Source organism: Aythya marila (genome assembly GCF_965140915.1).
Source record: "Aythya marila genome assembly, chromosome: 2".
Lineage (NCBI taxonomy): Eukaryota > Metazoa > Chordata > Aves > Anseriformes > Anatidae > Aythya > Aythya marila.
Genome location: NC_139043.1, coordinates 27,033,592 through 27,055,533, shown reverse-complemented (window position 1 = coordinate 27,055,533; position 21,942 = coordinate 27,033,592). Strand labels below are relative to the sequence as shown.

The following is a 21,942-nucleotide window of genomic DNA, read 5'->3' as shown; positions in this document are numbered from 1 at the left end:
AAACTGCCAATGTCTGAAAATAGACTTTGTCTGGTATTTCTCCCATTTGTCCTATATTTAACACCATAAACTTTGTTAAAATGGAAGATAAACCATGCAAGACATACTAAAATGTAGCAGTTATTTCCAGTTTTTACAAGAGGGTAGTAAAAGGGAGGGAAATATGTGGCTGTTATCCAGTGTGCCCCAGGGATGCAGACATTAGTGATGACTTCAGCAGTTTTTTAGGCTGTGCTTGCCCGGCCTTTCTGGGTGACTTCCTGCAATTTGCTTCTCACCGCTCTCCTTCACTTTCTCCATGAAAGGACCTTCATTTTCCCAAATGCTTTTGCATTTGCTATTGTAAAGTACTGCATGAGATCCAGTTATGAACCAGGAGCTGCCCATAAAATAAAAACACCAAGACAGCAACCTAAGCCTGAGCAGACCCTTCCAAAAATCTTTTCTGTGTGTCTTTGCGGGTAGGAAAGAAGCAAAAGAAAAAAAAAAAAAAAACACCATTCTGTGAGCTGTGTCTTGATGTGCCACTGCTCTCGCTCTCACTCTGCTCGTCCAGGTTGTGTAAAGCCTCTGCGAACTGCACACCTGGCACCGCAGCTGCTCGAAGTCTCAGCGCTGTTTGGTTTAGGTGTAGGTGAAGCAGTGCTGAGAGGAAGCTTCCATATGTTCACGGCCAGCTCAGGAGCCTGCTTCTTATGCATGCAATACCTTAACACGCTTTTCTTTCTCAAATATTTCATTTTAAAGGGTTCTTAAAGATCCTTTTAAAATTCCACACGCAGATCCCCTGCCTGCTGAGTCTCCGTAACCTGAGGAATTTTATGCACTGCAGCTTTAAACCACGTGCACTAAAGCAAGCCATGAAACCGCAGAGCATGTAAATGACTTCTAATGGCACTCCTGAAGCTGTGTGGAGGATAAAGCCCCTTAATGAAGCTCAGGTCCTGTGAGATCAGGACCAAAACGCCTTTACCCATAGCACCTTTTATTCAAGACCGAGTTCCCCCCTCAGCGAACGCTTCTGACGGGATCAGCTTTGTAAGCGCTCCCTCTTCCGAGCGAAATAAAGCGGCTTTCGGGCAACCACGCGGGGATCTCCGATGGCTGCACACCGCCAGTATCAACCTAAGGGCCCCGGCACCGCCCGCAGGGCCGTGTTTTAACACAGGAGAAAGCAAAACGCCGCACGCCCAGGCCGGAGGCTCAGCTCCGGGCAGCGGGTGCCTGAGGGACGCCTCGCCCCGTGCCGGGCGGCTCCGGGGCGCACGAGGGCCGCCGGGCTGGAGGCAGGGAGCCGCATGATGAAACTCGGCGGCGGATTTCAGCAGCAGGCGGCGGGGGAGGAGCCCGGCAGCCGGCTCTGGCTGCCTGGCACGGCGCGGAGCCGCCTCTTCCTCCCCACGCCGCAGCGAGGACGGGCGGCTCTCCCCGGCACACCGTAAGCGCCCGGGGGGCGGTGGCGGCTGCTGGTGGGCGGACGGGCACCGGCGGCGCCGCTGCTGCCCCGCATCGCGGCTCGGGAGCGAGGGGAGCCGGGCTGTGCCCGCGGCGGCTGCAGCCGGCCGGGGAAGGAGGGAGGGGGCGGCCGCGGCCCGGGCCCGCTGCCGCGTGGTGCCCGGGGAGCCGGGCGTGCTCGGCGGGGGCCGCGGGGTGGCACGGGCACGGCCGCGGGGTCCGCGCTGCCGGGGTTCAGGGGGGAGCCGGGGGGAATGGGCTCCCCTCAGCCAGCCGAGCGGGGCAGGAGCGGTTTGTTTCCCTCGTGGTGGCTGGTCTTAGCTGCCCCGAGGCACCCGGCAGGGCCGGAGGCACTCCCTGATGGCGCAAATTTTCCCCTCTCCCCGGTTATTAAAGCTGCCTCTCGCAGGCTGAGGGCACCCCGCCCCGCGGCTGGCTCTGCGGGGCATCTCCCCCAGCCTGGCATCGTGCCCTGACATCTCCCCGGGCTGAGAGCCCGGCGTGCCCAGGTGGGACCCGGTGTGTTGTATGGCCAAATGTCAGCCCCTGCCCAGCTAAAGGGGAGAAGGGGCTGGGCAGGGGGTCCCAAGCCCGCGGGGGGGGAGTGCCCGGTGGGTCCCAGCCCCGGGGGAAGCACTTGGGGCATCCCGAGGCCCAGGGAAGCGCTTGGGACATCCCAACCCCCTGAGGAGCACCTGGGGCCTTCAGCTGCGGTTTGGCTTCTGCAGCTGGTGTAAATGCTGGGTCTGTGCCTGTTCTGTTGGCTGAGAGCATGGAAAGAGTTGTTGCCCAGGTAGCGTAACTGGGTGAACAGCTTTTTACCTCAGTACCTAAATGCAAGGGGAAGTGCTTGGACTTGTTTGATTTCTGACCACGGGGTTACTTACTTCATGCCTTGGTAAGCTGCAGGATGGGAGGGCATTTCTCTTCTGAAAGAGTTGAAGGGATCTGCTGCTGTGATGTTACTTCAGCGGGTCATACCCAATGCCCAGAAATACGTTGTTCTGTTTGTGCTCCATGAAGAAAAACAAAAACAAAAAAAAACAAAAACAAAAAAAGCAAACAAACAAAAAAAACCTAAAAGTAGGTTTAAACTGAATTTCTTGAGTTGGACGAAGATTGCTTATCATATTGTGAGAAACTATTTTACCTTATGTTAATAAAGTCTGCTACCTTTTTCATCAGTTCTCTTTATAGTCCAACATCCGATAGTCTACGTTTGGTACCTGGGTTCTGTATCTCTGCTTTCTAGGTGTCATCTATTGCATATAGATCAGGTTGATGGTTAGACTTGATCTTGGAGGTCTTTTCTAACCTAAATAACACTGTGATGCTGTTTTCTTTAATTGAACGCATTCTTCATTTTTAGGTAACTCAACAGCTTCACAATGTGTGGTATCTGGGCCCTGTTTGGAAGCGATGAGTGCCTTTCTGTCCAGTGTCTAAGTGCCATGAAGATCGCACACAGAGGTCCTGATGCATTTCGTTTCGAGAACGTCAATGGATTCACCAACTGTTGTTTTGGTTTCCATCGCCTCGCGGTTGTTGATCAGCTGTATGGCATGCAGCCTATCCGGGTGAAGAAGTTCCCCTATCTGTGGCTGTGTTACAATGGAGAAATCTACAATTTCAAACAGGTAAGTGTTGTAGGGATCATACGTTTCTTTCTTTTTTTATTTCAAAACTGGTAGGTATTCAGAGATTGTTTAAAATGTGGTGGACTAAAATATCAGAAAAAAAAAAAAGCTATCAGATGAAGGAAGAAAAAAGGAAGAAAAATTTCTGGATAAGCTGTCAATCTTTGGTGGTTTAGATTGTGACAAACAGTCTTCAATATTGAAAAATCCTTTTTAATTGACAAAAAAGGAAATAGTATTTGTATCTATAGGTTTGGACATAAAACAAAGGTTCATTCTTCGTTAATCCTTCAGGAGGGAAATTCCAAGCCCCCTTTCTCACCCACATTCCTCTTCATAATGCAAATGATTTTAGAGTGTCTTGCACATCGGTTATTTTGGATCTTTCTCCAGTCTGTCAGGTATTTAGTTTTTACTTCTGAATGTCAACCTAGACGTGACTTGTCAGTTATTAACTTAAAACAGGAATGCATATGTGTTTCTGTAACAACAACAAACGCTAGGGAGAAGTTTCCAGTAGGCCACCAAAGTCCTTAGGTGTCTGCAGCTTAAGGCAGAAGCTTTGTGGAGTTTTTGAGAGTCACCTAAACAAGTCTCTAAGGCACAAAACAAGCTACAACTCTGTCCTGTGTCAGAATATCCCTGATAGGTGTGATATTGCTGCTGAGCATTGTCTATGTGCCTCTCTCCCAGTGCTGAGATGTCCACACTGCCTGTGTTGCTCATAAAGGGAAGTGATTTAATTCATCAAGGGAAGTGATTTAATTCATCTCAATATAGCATATAGTGTGGCTTGCGGTTTTTGACTGATCCTGAATCATGCTGAAACTAAATGCCTAAAATGGATCATAAATTGAGCATGGTAGTATCAGAAATCTACAAATACTTTGAGGTGTCAGTACTTCTAATACGATGTGTTTTTGCAGTCAGGTTACTGTCAATGGTGTCATTGGGAATTTGACTGAAAAGAAAGGAGATTATTATTATTATTTAATCTTGTAAGTATCTGTCTCTACAATGGTCTCAAAGGAAGTTGTAGCGGAGTGGGGGCTGGTCTCTTCTCCTAAGCGATAGGACAAGAGAAAATGGCCTCAAGTTGTACCAGGGGAGGTTTAGCTTGGGTATTAGGAAAAAAATTCTTCACTGAAAGGGTTGTGAGGCGTTGGAACAGGATGCCCAGGGAAGTGGTTGAGTCACCATCCCTGGAGGTACTCAAAAGATAGATGTAGATGTGGTGCTTAGGGACATGGCTTAGTGGTAGACTTGGCAGTACTAGGTTAACGGTTGGACTTGATGATCTTGGAGGTCTTTTCCAACCTAAGTGTTTCTATGATTTTGTGTATGGCAGGGCAAAACGTATGTGAAATGTGTTGTGTCAGCAGGCTATGGTATTTAATGTGTTTTGTCTTGTGTTTTGTCTTGTTTGTTTTTTGTTTTTTTCTGCTGCTGAAAGGAGTAAGAATCACTCCCAGTTGTGTCACACACAGAAACCTAGGGGGAATTTAATTGTATAAAACTTGTATTACCATCAGCAGGAATTTGTTCAGTTGTTTTCACTACCTTGGTTAGGTGCCTTCTTTCTTTATAAATAAATTTTTGTTTCAGGCTTTCAGCTGCAAATATATATATCCGAAACCTACCTAGGAAAACATCATTGAAGAAACAACCATCTTCTTTAGGGCAATGGCTTCGTGATTTTAATATTGAGTCAGTTTGAGCCAACTCTATGTTCCATGAATAGCAAGTGAAACCAAAGAACATAAGTTAAAGTGCAAAATCATTGGTTATGTGGGGTTTCTTCAGTATTTATTTATTTTTTTTAGTGTTTTATTGAACCTGTCATCCCTATCTTCACCCCAGGTGCCTGGAAGATGTTGAAGGGCCTTTAAAAGTAGCATCACAGGAACACAAAATACATAGTTGGTCTGACTTAGTCTGACAACTCATTTCCTCCTCCCCTACTTCACCTGCACAGGCAAAGTGAAAAGGTTAGATTGAAGAATGGAGGAAGATTATGCAGAAGGAAATACTCTGTGCGTAAAACACACTGAAGAATTGCAGTAACTGCACAAATAAAACATAGTTTGTTTCTGAAGTACTTTACTCTGCAAAGATGTTAACTGTGTCAGTGTGTTGGAGGGCAGAGAGTCTGAAGTAAATGTTGCTATCTCTATCTCTATTATCTGACAAGAAAGTGGTATCTTGAGAGATCTGAGACTACAGGAAATGCTGTTGTCTTTTGTTCCTGGTCCTATTTTGAGTTGGATTTTTAGAACCAGTGCTTGCCTCCTCCTGCCATTTGTCTGTGGAGATGGGGAGGCTAAACTAGTGTTGTGTTTTTGCACTTTGACATCCCCAAATAGAAATGCATCTCTGAAAACCTGCTATAATGAACATTGCTTAAGACTACAGAGTCAGTCGATGTTGGGTGATCTTGGATGGTAATTTGAACACAGAAGTCTAATTTCCTTCGCTGGCAGAAATGTTTGTGTAACTTTGAACTGTATTTTAAACAACTTTGTTGTCATCTTAAACAATTACATCGGTGGTTTTTTTTTTGTTTGTTTTTTTTTCCCCAGTTAATAAGAAATGTTTGCAAATACTTATTTGCATTTTTCTTTTTACCTTTTCTTAGTTGCAGAAGCAGTTTGGATTTGAATATCAAACACTGGTGGATGGTGAGGTTATCCTTCATCTTTACAACAAAGGAGGAATAGAACAAACGGCATCCATGCTGGATGGTGTATTTGCTTTCATCCTTCTGGACACAGCAAACAGAAAAGTGTTTCTGGCGAGAGATACCTATGGAGTCAGACCACTGTTTAAGGTGCTGACCGATGATGGATTTTTGGGTGTCTGTTCTGAGGCAAAAGGTAAAAACAGTTGTGTTTAGTGCCTAAATAAACTTAGGTGTTGTTATTGGAGACAACTTCTTTGTCAGGCTCTCCTAAGTGTGAAGAGAAAGTGAACTGTAAGTTCAGTGATAAATGAATTATATTTAGTAGTATAAAATCTATGCATTGGTAAAACAAAAAGCTACAGAGAATAACATTTGAAAACATTTAATTATCCTTAATATCCACAAAATAACTTGCAGATTGAGCCTAAGGGGTCTTAAGTTAACCCAAAGTTGAATATAGTCTATAGAGTTGGGCTAGATTTATGCCACAGTAAATGATACTAGTATTTGTTCCTGGTATTCTGTAGTGAACTGGGAAATAATGCCATAAGAACCACTAATCTGTAAAAGCCACGAATTTTAAAACCCTACTAAAATTTCCTGCATCCTTGGATATTTTTTTTACTGATGCTTATGTTATTTGATGAACTCCTTTAAAGTTTGAGATGACACCTTTACTGTTCCTTTTTTTTTTTTTTTTTTAACCTAATTCTCTCCAGTCTACATAAATAATGCCAAAAGTGAATTTCTTGCCTAAAATGACCTCTGACTAAAATGGACTTTCATGGTTGTTGTATATCACTTTTATTATCAGACTCTGAAGTAAGTTGACTCCTCTATTAGTAATGCTCAGTGGTACCACAGCTGTACCATCTCTGGTTCTTGGAGAGGAAGAAAGGAAGTGAATATTTTAGGAACTGTATCCTGTAACACTCACTGTGGATTGGCAGTCTGTCTATAACAGTAACTTAGGAACATTTTGTAGAATTCTTCAAGTAGCATCTGGGTGATGAACAGGTGCAAAACATCCTCTTTCATAAGAGGAGTGGACATAAGTTTTGGCCACAAGTCTGATTCTTGGCTTCTGTTAAGCAACATTGTAGAAGAGCCTGAAACTGATGAATTATGAAATCAGTAAATCAGTGTTAATTCAGCAATCACTTCAGTGATATAGCTTTATTACAACCCCATTATTAGCTTGACTACACTTAATTTTTAACATAAAATCAGTTATTAACTCTTTTGAATTGTCATAAGCATCTTAGATCTTGACCTGGACATCATGTATTCAGTCAGAGAAACGCTCACAGGAGTCAAGTGCTTCTTATCAATTAGTAGAATCACACTTCCTTCGTATGCTGTCAGCCTCAGCTTGAAATGGCTCAGATCTGGGCGTGTAACCTGCCAGAAGCAGAATCGTACTCCATAGTGGCAAGCTGGGCATACCACTTCCTGGATGAGAGGTCTCTAATCTCTAGGTATTTTACAAATAGGAGAGGTGGTGTTTTCTCACCATGCTCTCTGAAGGAGAGGTTATACCTGCCTCTCTTCAAAAGTCTAACTGGTTAGAGACTCAAGGTGTTCTTGCCTCTAAATGCTACAGGAGATGAAATTTCAGGCCTCTACGTGTCGTAACTGTTTTATTCCACTGATTGCAATGGAATACAATTCTGGATTGTATACATCTAACTGTCCCACATGTAGGGGCCTAACAATTTTTTCTAATCTAAGTACCTGAAAGTGAAGTGTTGTGTTTACTGTCATGCCAACATTGCTTTCTCCAGCCATGCTGCAGCTGAGGAACCTAAGGACACTGCATTTTTCCCTCTACCTTTCCATAAACCAGGGCAGACTCAGACTCAGAAGTATATTTTTATACCAAATTTAAGATCTGGAGAAAATGGTTTTATATAGTTTTAGTAGTGGGGTTGTTGAGTGAGATGTGCCTTAGCCAATCTAGGTTAAAAACTCTGTAACACTTTTTGTAACTTTCTTTTGTTGTTGTTCCCATTTTATCTATAGGACTTATCAACTTAAAGCATTCAGAATCCTTATTTCCTAAAGTGGAACCATTTCTTCCGGGACATTATGAAGTGCTGGATTTGAAGCCTTCTGGCAAGGTTGCATCAGTAGAATTAGTAAAGTTTCATAGTTATAAAGATGAACCACTCCATGCTGCTTGTGATACAGTGGAAAATCTGCCTTCAGGTAGTACAATAAAACACTTGCCTGTTAATTTTGATTAAAATTTTGATTAAAAAGTGGAGGAAAATCGTAATCTTTCAATATGAAACTTGAACCAATTGTTTTTTAAAATGTTCTATTTGAAAGAACTGAAACAGTGTTTATGATGTAGGAAGTTGAGAATCATTTTTGAAGATATTTATATACAAAGATGTATGAACTTGCATGCCCTTATTATCAAAGGAGATTCAGACAAATTATATTTTTTCCTAATCACATAATGCAGCTAATTTTAAGCAGAACTGTTAATGTTTCTTTTGTTTGTTTTTGTTCTTTCCTGGACAGGCTTTGATCTTGAAACAGTGAAAAGTAACATCCGTATTCTGTTTGAAAATGCTGTTAGAAAGCGTTTGATGGCTCACAGAAGGATTGGTTGTCTTTTGTCAGGTAAGTAGCAAGAATTCCAGTGATTCCGTCTTTTCTCTCTTCCACACATCATCTACCAGTTAGAAGAAAGTAAACTGACTGTTCTGCTGTGAGGTATCTGAAGTGATCTGAATCTTCATTTGCTTTCTTGGTTACAGAGAACTTGGTGGTTTGTGACAAAAAAAAAAAAAAAAAAAAAAAATCCAGTTTACAGATATCTTGAAAGTCTTATGCTTTTAAGGTTTAGAGCTGGGATGTTGTCATGTTGAAATACTGACCATTTTTGACGAAGAAAAACCAAAGATAAAAGAAAAAAGAAAAAGTAGTCTTGTTACCGCCTACTTTGCTTTAGCTTCCATCCCAGACTGCCTTTGATTTACCAAATGGCAGTGGAGCATCTGGACCATAATTATTTAGTACACTCTTTTTCAGGTGAGGTAATAGCTTGTGGTTCAAGAACTTGTTCTCTGACTTAGCTGATCAATGTTGTGATTTGGTGGCTCAGTCTTGCAGAGGTAAGGCTTGGTAGCCATGGGACTGACACCTTATTCACTGTGTTTTTGTAGCACTTTGTACTTGTGGCTAGAGTTCTAGTATGCTATTCATTCACGCACTGAGCATCAATAATTACATTCATTTATCACATACTCTATTAAGTGTGCATCTGAATGAGAGAGAACTGAACAGGAAATACTGTTGGAGTATTTCCTCACCATTATAAAAAGTAGGAGGGAAATAAACGAAACAGAGACACGCAGAGCTGGAACTTCCCAGCCTCAGTCAAAAAGCCCGTTTGAAAACCAAATTTCAGATATTAAATCAGAGGACGGTCAGCTCCTCAAATCCACGTGCACACTGTGTATCTGCGGTATATCTAATGTCCTGGGCTGATATAATAACAGAGTTTCTCCATGCTTCACAATTTTGAGTATGCTTGGAGCATCACAGTTAGAGAAATGCTTGCACTTCAATCACAAAGGGAGTTCCTCAAGTTCACAGTGGAAACTCAGGTGTTCATTTCCCTGATTTTCACATCCCAAGCACTTGGTTTGATTTCTACACTCATTATTTCTTCAGACTTTGCATGTCTTTTTCTAGAGAAGACGTTTTTTTGTCAGGGAAGCGTTCCTACAAATGGAATCAGGGTGGGAACAGATGCAGATGCACTCAGCTGAAAAAACACGTGCAGAGTGTAGGAAGCAGAGAAGAGGATTTTGCCTTCTGCTTGTTAGAACTGCAGGCAGGTGTGGGAGAAGAGGTACTGTGCTTTGATCAGTACTTCAGAGAGTGGAGCAACAAGTAGAAGTGGTCAAGAAGTAATAGAACTAGCTAGTGAACCTTTTAATTTTGATGTTACAAAGGTTAATTTCGCTAAAAAAAGTTAGAGGTGCTTTTGAAAAATGATTGGGGAAGAGTGGAATCCTTTGACTGAATGTTCTGTTGTAGGTCAGACAAAATATTTTGCTTGACTTCTACTTAATTCTGTTTGATTCAAGCAACAAAACAAAAAATGTAAATAGTTTTATTATTTCAGTATCAAATGTGTAGGTAGGAAGAGGATGGAGAGCAGTTTTGGAATGAAGAGTAAAGCCAATTGTAGCAGAGTTGAGAAGGGACATCTCTAGTGATACAGTGACTTTAGAATACTTTTTGTCTTAATGCAGAATTTCCATTGATGCTTTTGATATCAAAAGTACTAGTAACTTACTGAAGATGTTCCAATAAAGTCACGTGATTATCTTGTTAAGCAGAGGTAAAGTTTTAGAAGAACTACCTTAGATTCATGTTGCTTAAAAATGAAACCTGTTCATAAGATTCAACTTTCTAGAGTTGGTTCCCTTAGAGGGAAACAAAACACAGTCAAACACCTAACCAGAAATGTGGTTTATCAAGGTGGCTTTTTGTGTGCTTTTTTTTAAAGGGGGCTTAGATTCCAGTTTGGTTGCAGCCATTCTTCTGAAACTGATGAAAGAAATGAACATCAATTATCCATTACAAACCTTCGCAATTGGAATGGAAAACAGCCCTGATTTACTGGCTGCCAGAAAGGTACAGTAAATGTGGCTTCCACTTTGCAGCTGCTGAATGTTAAACCATGTAAATTAATGGTGGTAACTTCACGATATGGTATTGATTATAATGCTGATTAGTATTCATTTATTGCTATGATGCAAATCAGTTTGCAGTAAATCATTTAGTACGACATCTGCTGCTTAGTTAAATCTTAAGAAAGAGATATCTTGAGTCTTAGCTGTTTTTTCTTCTTTTTGGAAGACTTTTTTGTGATTATTACTGTGTTGTTACCAACAGGACAATCCTTCAGAGTTGTCCCAATTCTGCCTCTAGGTTTTACAGTCTATCACCATGCTATTGCTCCTATGCTATGACATTTGTATGTATATTAAATATTGCAATTTAATTGTTATTTTATTTAATTTAGAGCCGTGTACAAACTGTACACCGGAAAGGATAACTGTGGATATACTTTGGGTATCCAGCCTGTTAAGGCTCTTGAGCTGCTTTTTCTCTTCAGAGCAAATTTCAAAGTACTTAGATTCTCTGCAGATTTTGTTAGGCCTTGGACAAGCAGCTGGATGTTCTGTTGCAGTCACGATTGAACACTGTGTAATTAGGGAGACTGTGTTCTCTTTGGCAAACATACCACTGCAGTCAGAGTGGTTGCTCCAGTGTCACCTTTTCTTGGCCTTATAATATCTCATCCTTACTATGGCAGAAGGAAGTTAGCTGATGCTTCCAGTTTGTGTGTAAAATGGGTGTGTAAAACACAAGGTGTGTTTAAAACAATGTTTTAACTGAAATGCAATACATTATTATAACCTTTTACAAACAGGTGGCAGCACATATAGGCAGCGAACATCATGAAGTAATATTTAATTCTGAAGAGGGAATTCAGGCAATTGAGGAGGTTATCTTCTCCTTGGAAACCTACGACATAACAACAGTAAGAGCTTCAATCGGTAAGATTTTTAGTAACAATTTTTGCTTTATGTTGCTTGAATAAATTTTATGCAAAACCTTGTAGTCATCTACTAGATCCTTCCTTCAGCTGTTGTAGAACTTGGGAAATGAGACTCCCTAGTCTTGTCTGTGACCTCACAATGAGGCAAAATGAGTTATTAGTTTCAAAGTCACAGACTGTATAAATGTTGTCCAGAGCTGTTCCTGAAGTTTTGGGATTAAAAAGAAACATGATTTAAAAAAAAAATAGTTCTATAGGTCTTAGTTTTCTATTGTGATAAATATGAACCTTGGAGGAAAGGAGAAAATTTGCAGGCTGTCTGAGGCATAACCTGTATTTGAGGCTCAGTATCTGGGTCACTGAATGTTATGATAGCCAAACAGTTATGGTTACCCCATTTCTTGAATAATACTAAAGTGAAGTATTTCTTGTGACCCTCTAGTAGTAATACGTATACACTGAAGTCAGGTAGACTTCTAATGTACATTTGATTCTGAGAAATTACAAGCCATCAGCAGGTCCTTAAAAAGGGTTGCCAACATGATAAGAATGAAAAACCCTTATCTAATGAGGCCTTCTGTGTAATGCCCTTACAGCATTTTACTCAGTTACTCTTGTGTCAGTGCAAAGCATTGTAAACAAGGTAATATACCAAACAGGCAAGACAGTTTTGAAAACTGTATGGGATAAGAAGCTAGAATTTTGCTAAGTGAAATACTGAAAATGTTAGTTTAAGAATGAAAGCAACTTTTCATTTGCCATCCTTCTTTCTTTGCAATTCTTGCTTAATATGAAATACAGCAAAATAAGTCCTTTTCAACAGATCTCTAATACTTATGTTATAAAAGTTTATTGTTTAGTAAGATGCAATGAGGGTAAGACATACTTCTGGTTAATAAACGTTTTTTTAAAAAAAAGGGAAAAAAAAATGCCCTTGTCTAGTTCAATCCATAGTGGTAGAGAGCTAAGCAGCAGCCTTTGCTGGCATTTTTGTTCTCCAAAACTAGAAAGTTTGTTCAGGACTGTGCTGGAATTAATCTTACGCTTAATTTCTAATTGAGACAGAACAACTCCGATATGTGTTCCTATGGGAATCCTCCAGCATTCCCAGGATCATGAACACACACAAACACACGTCTCAAGTGATATTTTGAGGGCCAAGTATAAGTACACAGTTTAGATCTATTTGCAGCACTTGGTTTGTGTGGCTAGTGGTGGCTTTGAGTATCAACGACATGTTATGTTAGTGTATTGAATCTGTTTGCTACAGAAGAACATATTGTTGGAGAGAAACTTCCAAAATGCTAAATTAAATCTGTACTGTATATAATGTATCTATAGCTCTATTTTAATAACTCTCTCCTTCTTTTAAGGTATGTATCTTGTCTCCAAGTACATACGCAAGAAAACAGACAGTGTGGTCATCTTTTCAGGAGAAGGCTCAGATGAGCTGACACAAGGATATATATATTTCCATAAGGTAAATACATTTACTGTTCAACAGGCCCTTGCACTTGTTTTTCTCCCCTGCAACAGAAAACTTCTACTGAGATTTAAAGGTGCGAAGTTTGAGAGTTGGTACAGCTGTATGTTTATTGAGACTTTCTCCTGAAGTGGCATAAAATCCAAGGGATTTGATTTAATCACTTCAAAAATAACTTTTAAACTTCAAACTTGCTGAGACTATTTCTTGTGCATATTCTTTGCTAGTTCTGAGATCCTAAATAATCTCCTGAAAGCCTGAAAATGAAGATAATCAAAACTATAGCTTCTATGTAGACAACGATGTATTTGCAAAGGCATGTATTATACCTTGTAATGTGCTTAAAGAGAGATTATTTTTATAAGTAAGTAGAAGGGAATCACAGTGTGTAAGTTGCATACATTTTTGCTTGCTGTCAAGGATTAGCTTGGCATGTTTAAATTCTCACTCAGGTATGTCACAGGTCTGTGTGTGGTGATCACTGCAGTGCAAATGCAGGACAGCAAGTAATGGTTCCCTTGCTGCAGCTGTATTAGATCTGCGTGCTACATACATGTGTCTGGTTACAGGCGCCATCTCCTGAAGAAGCTGCAGAAGAGAGTGAGAGGCTTCTGAAGGAGCTCTACATGTTTGATGTACTTCGTGCAGACAGAACTACTGCAGCACATGGGTAAAGTACAGTCTCTTGCATGATGACTAAACATGATTTAAGAGCCTAAGTGGATCATAGAATCACAGAATGCTTTGGGTTGGAAGGGGCCTTGAATATCATCCATTTCCAACCCCCTGTCATGGGCAGGAACACCTTCTACCAGACCAGGTTGCCCAGGGCCTCATTCAGCCTAGCCTTGAACACTATCAGGGATGGGGCATCCACAGCTTCTCTGGGCAGCCCGTGCCAGTGCCTTACCACCCTCAGAGTCAAGAATTTCTTACGAATATCTAATCTAAAACCTACCCTCTTTTAGTTTAAAACCATTACTCCTTGCCCTATCACTCCACTCCCTGACAAAGAGTCCCTCCCCACCTTTTCTGTAGGCTCCCTTCAGGTACTGGAAGGCTGCTACAAAGTCTCCCTGGAACCTTCTCCAGGCTGAACAACCCCAGTTCCCTCAGCCTGTCTTCACAGGAGATGTGCTTGAGCCTCTGAGCATCCTTGCGGCCTTCCTCTGGACTTGTTCTAACAGGTCCATGCCTTTCCTGTGCTGGTGCCGCAGAGCTGAATGCAGCACTCCAGCTGGGGTCTTAGGAGAACAGAGCAGAGGGGGAGAATCCCCTCCCTTGCCCTGCTGGCCATGCTGCTTTTGATGTAGCTCAGGATACAGTTGACTTTCTGGGCTGCAAGTGCACGTCGCCAGATCATATTTAATTTTTTTTTGTCCACCCGTACCCCCAGGTCCTTCTCCTCAGGGCTGCTCTCTATCCAGTCATCACCCACATATTCATGCTTGGGATTGCCCCAACCTAGGTGCAGGATTTTGAGCTTGGGCCTGTTGAACTTCATGAAGTTTGCACAGGCCTACCTCTCAAGCTTGTCAAAAAAGTTCCTAAAAAAGAAGTTCATAAAGCATCATAAAAGTTCTTCCACCATTGAGGAAATTGTATAATTTAACTGTTGCTGTTTGAATTACTAAATGATGCAGAATATTGTGATGCAGGATGACATTATTCTTAGTGTCTAGGTCTAAACTACTCTCGGAAGAACATCAGTCTTCAGAGCCATAGTAGCAAATTGCTTGCAGCCTGTACACTGCTTCAGCTCTGCATCTAGTATAAAATCTCCATGTGACTTTGAGGCTAGGTAGCTTAATGTCTCTTAAGGGAAAATACTGAGAAGGGTTCTTTCTACCAAATACTTTTATTTGTAATTTTATTTGTTGCCTCCATTACTCTAATTTCAGTGTCTTTAAAAGCCATGTTATATATAAGAGAATATAAGTACGAAGGCTTTGTACTCTTATAGTTGCTACTGACATAGGAGAGAACTTAGTGTGCAAATGCTGCAGGATCAGTAGGCAGTAGCTTAATGACCATACAGGCTCCTTTTAATTGTCTTTTGAAAATACAAACAAATGCAGATTGTAGAAATGACTGTGGGAATCTTTGCTTGGTTCTGTGACATCTTTACAAATGCTGATGCAAATCCCACTCAGCAACTTGAAGGTTCTTGGTAGTTCTCTGGGAACAACAGCATTGTTCAGTGTGGGTTTTGTATTTATTTTTTACATGAAACCACAGATGTTGCAAATCCTGTAAGACTGTAGTCTGGAAATCATTGTACTAGAAGCCGTCCAGCAGATGGCATCATAAATCGTTTGAGATCTGTAGTTAATCCATTCAGACAATAAATTTAACTTTCTAGATCGATTAATTAAATTAGATAGTCATGAATATGCAAGTGAAATGTCTTTCATGTGAAAGCAGGTAACCTTGTATTTATGTGAGAGACAAAGAAAGCTTATGTGGTAGGGAATTTATAAGAGGATGATGTGTTGGGATAACTCTGTCGTTTCTGTTTTTTTTCCACTGTTTAGTCTTGAACTGAGAGTCCCATTTTTGGATCATCGTTTTACTTCTTATTATTTATCTCTACCAGCAGAAATGCGAACCCCAAAGGTATGTAAAACTAGGGTTGGATCCAAATGTAAGCTTAGAACACATATCCACTAATTTGTAAGCATGACTGAATAGCTGAATTCAGTCTTTGAGACCAAAGCCAAGTATGCTCTTAAATGTTTTTTGCTGGATTGTTGGACTCTTGGGAACCCTTTTCTGAGCAGACGTTCTGAAAGGAACCCATTTCTTAGTCAAGTATTTAAATCATTGTACTGCAGTTCTGCATTGTACTGATGCTCATGGCATTGTTTGTTGTTCTGAAAACAGAATGGAATCGAAAAATACCTTTTAAGACAGTCCTTTGAAGACTCCAACTTACTTCCCAAAGAAATACTCTGGAGACCCAAAGAAGCTTTCAGTGATGGTATAACATCAGTAAAGAAATCGTGGTTTTCTATTCTTCAGGACTATATTGATCAACAGGTATAGTACCACTTGTTTGTTTGTTTGTTTGTTTTTCACATTTAAGTCTGTTGAGATATTGCTGCCAAGGAGAGGCAGGACACAGGCTTAGTTGGGAGAATAAATCTGGGTATGATAGTAACTTGAGTTTCACAGTGGAGGAGCAAGATAAATTTTAATCAACAGTCTTCCAGCTACCTGTGTTGCATAAAGGCATTTGAAACTGTAGATTCAAAGTAATGCTAGAGCCTGACAGAAATGACTATGTAAGGAAATGAGCATCATGTAAGTATCTGGATTGCAAATTAGATTATGTGTTGGCAAACACAATTTCTGGGCTAAATTTCTGAAGCAGCTGCTTCAGCTGAAGACACTTGCATGAACTTATTCTGAGGCTGAATAGTATAATGACTTCATAATGCCCTTTCTTCTTTATTTCATTTGCTTTTTCCAAGATAATGCCCAGCTAAGTCCTTTTGCTTTTTAATGCATCTCCTTGAGTTGCTATCCACTGAATATTTACAGCATTTTTGCATTGGACAAAGCATAATCTCTAGTGTATGAAGGCAGTTTGATCACTGAGAGTGATCAAGATCACTAAGAATTCATTTTACACTGCAGCTCTGTTACCCATCCATAGGCCCAACTACACATATTTCTGTGTATTTGTCTGTCCTACCATCAACTGCTTGTATCCCACTTTCCTTCTCTACTGTATCTGCAGACAAGAAAGTCGTTGGGTAACGCAGCAGTGTTGTGCTGCCCCTACTGAGCCTGTACAATTGTGGTAGGGACAAATTTCATTCAAGGCTGTGGGGAGTTAGATAGCATGTTGGCAGGGAAAGCTGCTGTAGAAATTACTTAAACTGGTGCAACTTTTCATCCTTCCTTTCTTAGCCAGCTTACAGCTGCAGGTGTCTTTTGGCTCTGCATCCCAGGTCTTTTGTTGCTGAGAGCCTGGTTATACAAGCAGAGTCAACAGCTCTGTCCGAGCTAAAAAAAAAAAAAACCAAAAAAACAGGAAACCACTTATATGGCAAAAGACTGCTTTAAGTTGTGCCAGTTGATTGACAAGAGAAGGATAGAAAAGAAGGTTATTGGTGATTTTTTTGAGCTAACAAAGGTGATTCTAACCCAAAGGAAATTACATGTAATCACATGTAATACACAGAGAAACATTAACAGCACTGGAAATATATAGTCTATATGTAGTCCATAAAGATCAAAGGAGTCTATGGCAAAAATGCACCTGTGAGAAACCTATGCCTCTAAAATAAATTTATTTGTATATATATATATTAAAGTTTATAGGCATTCAGTGCTGAATCCTTGCATGACTGATTTGCAGCAAACTGGCTTGTATAAATTAGAAATGTATTTGCATTTTAATTTGAATTTTGCTGTTTTTGTAGGTTGATGACCTTCTGCTTGAAAAGGCAGCGGAGAAATACCCTTTTAATCCTCCTAAAACAAAAGAAAGTTATTATTACCGCCAGATCTTTGAGAAGCACTACCCAGGACGAAGCAGCTGGCTGCCCCACTACTGGATGCCAAGATGGGTTAAAACTGCTGATCCTTCTGCTCGCACATTGAAACATTACAAGTCAGCTGCCCAAGAATAGGCTGTTGAAATAATCCCCCAAATAGAAGTACTGCAAGCAATTTGCATACACTCCGCTTTAAAAATAAAATAAAAATAATAAAAAAAAAGGAATATGCAAACCTAAATCTTAAATGGTCTTTAAGATGTGTTTTGACAATGCTACTGGAAATGAGAGCTTTCTGTGGTTAGTATACTATGAAATATACTATAAAATTCACCCTGCTTTACCCAAATTTGGGGATTTATGGGAAAATACTTCATGGACAAGGAGCTACTTTATTCAGCAGCACTGTTTCTTATGTGGTGGCCTCAATTGTATTAATTTGCCTTGCAGTCATTTAATATATTTTAACGTGAACTCTGATTTTAGGACTTGAATAAGGCAAAGTGATGCGAACTGGTGAAGGTCCTTTGAGCATATGGCAACTTCACTGTAGCTGTTTAGTGATTTGTATATCTGGCTGTGGGATTTGGATAGGCTGTGTCTATATTGTTCTGTTCTGAGTGTCTTTGTAATAATTCCCAAGAACCTTGGCCTAGTGTTCAAAAGATACACATAGCTATGGAGAGGTGCTAACTATAGTTTATAATCATGGTGGTGCTGGTACTTAATGAAATTAAAGGAAATCTTACTCCTTACTGTAAAGCCACCAGTTGGCCATTTTGAATCGTTTAAATGTACCACAAGTTTAAAGGTACTGTGACTGTTATCAAAGAGCAGAACAGACAAGAAGCTGAGTTATGTCTTTTGTTTCTAACTCAAAGGCTTCAGTTTTTAAATGTATTTGTTATTCTTGAAAACAGAGTGTTAACCGGGTGATTTGTATCTGTCTGATGGAAGTTGCCTAACATAATATTTCAAGAAGTTTTTCACTTATTGTGATAATGTTTCCACCTGTATGTTGGAGAGGTGGACTGTGTTGCTGTTCAATTGCATGTGATGGACTGTGTGGTGAACCAGCCCTGTTAACCATAGATTTTAGTCAGACAAAGCACCTACAAAGACAATGGGATTGGATTCCTTGCTTGGAAAAAAGAAAGGGAGAAAAAACAAAACAAAACAAAAAATACACCTTGTTCAGTAAGCATAAAACTTTTCATTCAAACAACTTACTTTTTATTGGGGACAACTTTTTATTAATTAGTTTGGTATAGGGGCCTGCTTTTTTAAAGGTAACATAAATATGAAGTTGGTCAAAAATATACACAAGTGCTACAGATCGCCTTGATTAACATCATGCTTTTGATGAAGTAGTCTGGTTCAATGCCCCTCTCAACAAGGAAACCAAAGCAGCTGTTATTTAAAAGATAAAATATAAGCAATTCTTTTTTAAAGATCTTTGTAAAATGATTGTCTATTTATTACTTTTTTTCCTCCCCCTTCCTAATCCTGGAATTTGAGTCTGTTCTGGAAGCTTTACTGAAACGTCTCAGTGGTGCCATGGAGCCCATGAGCTGTCCAGCTTTACTAGTAGTGGCCGTATTTTGATTTGCATGTACTTGTTTTATGAACATGGCATGAGTAAGATAGTAAGTTCCTGCAGACTTCTTTACTTAAGGGCCACATGCTTTGCCTTCTTGGGTTTTCGTTAAAACAGTAAAGTATATTTTGACTTGGCTACTGATGTGTAAAGGTTTAATACTTACTGTAAACTTCCCAAGGCGCAGATGATAGGAAAAATGATAGTAAAAAAAAATATGCACAACTCTGTATGTAATGTACTTTCTGCTGCAACACTGTTCAAATGTTGCTCTTTATTTCGGATGTAGTGCTAGGCTCTAGCAGGGATAAGTAATATTGTGGAGCAGCCAGGTATTCAAGGAAATCCACCGTAATAATATATACATATATATATATATTATTATTATTTTTTAAATTTCTAATGAATTGGGCATTTACACAGCAAGGCAAGACTGCAGACCGGTGATCCTAATTATTTTTAGCTTTTCACTGAAGTGCAGAGGATAAATACTGCTTGCTGTTTTATTCTTGTTAGAGGTATATATATGAGGGGTCTTAGGAGTAAAAAGTTCATTCCCCATGTACGGGCTTGACTTTTACAGACTTTCTGACTTCTGTGAAGCTCTGTAGTTTCTTCTTGCTCTGTTTTAAGACCACAGCTACTTGGGATCATCTGATAGGAAGGAATGAGGAATGGGATGCAGGTCCAGAATGCCATGCTCTCCTGTCTTGTTTTACCTTTTTTTTTTTTTTTTTTTTTTTTTTTTTTTTTTTTTTGTTGTCGTTGCCTTCTTTTCTCACTACATTTCATTTGTAGAAAATTAAGCTGGACTGTTTTGACAGCTTGAGGCAGCTAGTTAGACTAGCGAGTCTGAGGCGGAGTGGAGAAGTCAAGTCAGTGGTCCACCTGGGAGGAAGGAGAAGGAGACAGATAACTCCCTGGCTTACAGGACTGCTGGGGGAGAACCGGTAAGGTTCTTGCAAAGTGAATAAAAGTGGGACTCTTTATTTTTGTTGTTGTTTGTGCTTTTTTTTTTTTTTTTTTTTTTTTTTTTTGCTTTGGATGTTTGCACTGCAGTCACTCCCTGCTTTGATAAAGGAGAAGTAAACAATGTATGTGTTAGAAGCATGTGGGCCATACTAATTGCTTAAGGCTGCTCCGTGATGCCCATGCCTCGCTTTAATAAAAAATCTGCCTGCTATTTAAACCCCCAGTTGATTGGCTTCTGTGGGGCTTCCCTGACTGTCTCCACATCCAAGTATCCCTAAAAGAGTCTGTATAGAGAAGCTTTCCTATACAAACAAATACATAAGAAATGAGGAACAGCTGATGGGACTCTGGGAACCCTTAATCCATCAGGCAGGGATTTCTAGGTGGGATGGTTTGAAATTATACCACAATGTTTGAAGCAGTCTCTTTTTTAAATCACAATAATGTGTAAAAGCAGCCTATCTGAGCTTAAGAGAATATGGAGAGCCCTTTAGTGTGGGAAATGTCTTCTGATGGACCTCTATAAAGTGATGCTTATTTAACTGATTTCATCAAGATAAAAAAAAAATGCTTTTGGAAAGTTAGGTTGCAGGAACCAGTGTTTATGTCTACTCTGGAGTCTAATTACTTAGAGAATTTTATTCAAAGTTAGTGTCAATCAAAGCTGTCAGGTTTCTGTACTCAGAACTGAGAAAATGCCGTAAATTGGAGTTAAAAATAAAATACTGAAAAATTATTCTGAGACTCTGGAGGGCTGGACTTAGTCTTTTATTCTGACACAGACCTAATACATGACAAGTAAATAAAAAAAATTAGTAATGTAAGGGGGATTAATACAAGGTAAACCTGTGTTTGAACTGGCTGTTGAGCAGTGAACCCCAAAGACTGGAGCTGAGGTACAGGAAAGCCCGTGTGCTATTCTAGTTAGGTAAATCTCATATTCCTCAGGCGTTTCCTAAGGGCAGCAGGCATGCACATGAAGCACCTGGATGATGCTGGTGAGGTGTGGAAGGTTGGGGGTTCCCATTTTGTTGGAATTCTTTATTTACATATGAACTGATACATTATAGTTGGCATAGGGGCTGCAGTTAGGAAGCTTTCAAAAGGGTATGAATGAACCTGACTGCGGTAGAAGTAATGGCTCATATTTTTACAAAGCTCGAAGAAGGAGAGAAGGAACTGAAGAAGAAGCAAAGGTGGTTTGTGCTGCTCTGGTATTTTGTAGGTTGGTAGGGTAATGTATGCTTGTGTTTGGATCTTTCGAAATGCCCAAGGAGCTACAACAGAAGATGCCAATGGTACCCTAAGATCCACTCAATGCTACTGTTCCACCTGTACTTGGGGGTCATAAGAAGAGTTTGCCACTGCAGAGCATCAGACTTTTGCCCCTTGCTCTGCATGCATGCTGTGGGGCATGAGCCTCTGTCTGAGGAGGGCAAGATATAACTCCAGCAGGCCAAAAACAGTCTGTCAAAGTCTGAATTTGGATTGAAAGTTATTTTTTCTAGTGGCTTTCTATCCAGCAGATGGCAGCCGTTGTTAACGTGTCAGGGCAAACAGACTCCGTGCATGGTGAAAACTGCTTTCCATCCTGTTTCAGTTGTGCTTGTAGCCTGTTTTTTCACACGTGCTTGTTGCTGACTTTTTTTTTTTTTTTATGAGCTTCATGGAAGTGAATTTAATAAACAGTAAATTAGAATAGGAGCGAAGATGATGAGGGGAAAAGTAGGTTTAATTAATCTTGCTCACAAGATACTGTGCAGAGCTTCTTATTCTGGTGCTGCAGGTGAGAAGGCAGCAAAGAGTTGAATACATTAATATTGAGTGCATTCAATATTAAATTTTAAAATAATTTAAAACTGCTTACAATATTATAAATTGTAAATGTGAGTTAGAACAGGTATAGAATGCCAATTCTAAGAAATATGGTAGGTAATGCAGCTGGGGAACGGGAGATGTTGATTTTACCTCTGAAGTCTGCCCTTCCACCCCATTTTTTGTCACAGTTAACATATGGATCATG

At 40.3% G+C, this 21,942-nt stretch overlaps 1 protein-coding gene across 1 annotated transcript; it reads left to right on the top strand.

Moving 5' to 3' along the window:
- The first annotated feature begins 1,310 nt into the window (after positions 1-1,310).
- ASNS (asparagine synthetase (glutamine-hydrolyzing)) lies at positions 1,311-17,589 on the top strand. The gene is made up of 12 exons (XM_082753889.1): positions 1,311-1,438; positions 2,825-3,092; positions 5,728-5,965; positions 7,795-7,980; positions 8,302-8,403; positions 10,304-10,431; positions 11,234-11,360; positions 12,736-12,842; positions 13,415-13,515; positions 15,380-15,461; positions 15,729-15,884; positions 17,276-17,589. Exons 2-12 carry the CDS (start codon positions 2,844-2,846, stop codon positions 17,483-17,485), a joined length of 1,686 nt encoding a protein of 561 aa, XP_082610015.1. The 5' UTR covers positions 1,311-1,438; positions 2,825-2,843; the 3' UTR covers positions 17,486-17,589.
- Positions 17,590-21,942: the final 4,353 nt, after the last annotated feature.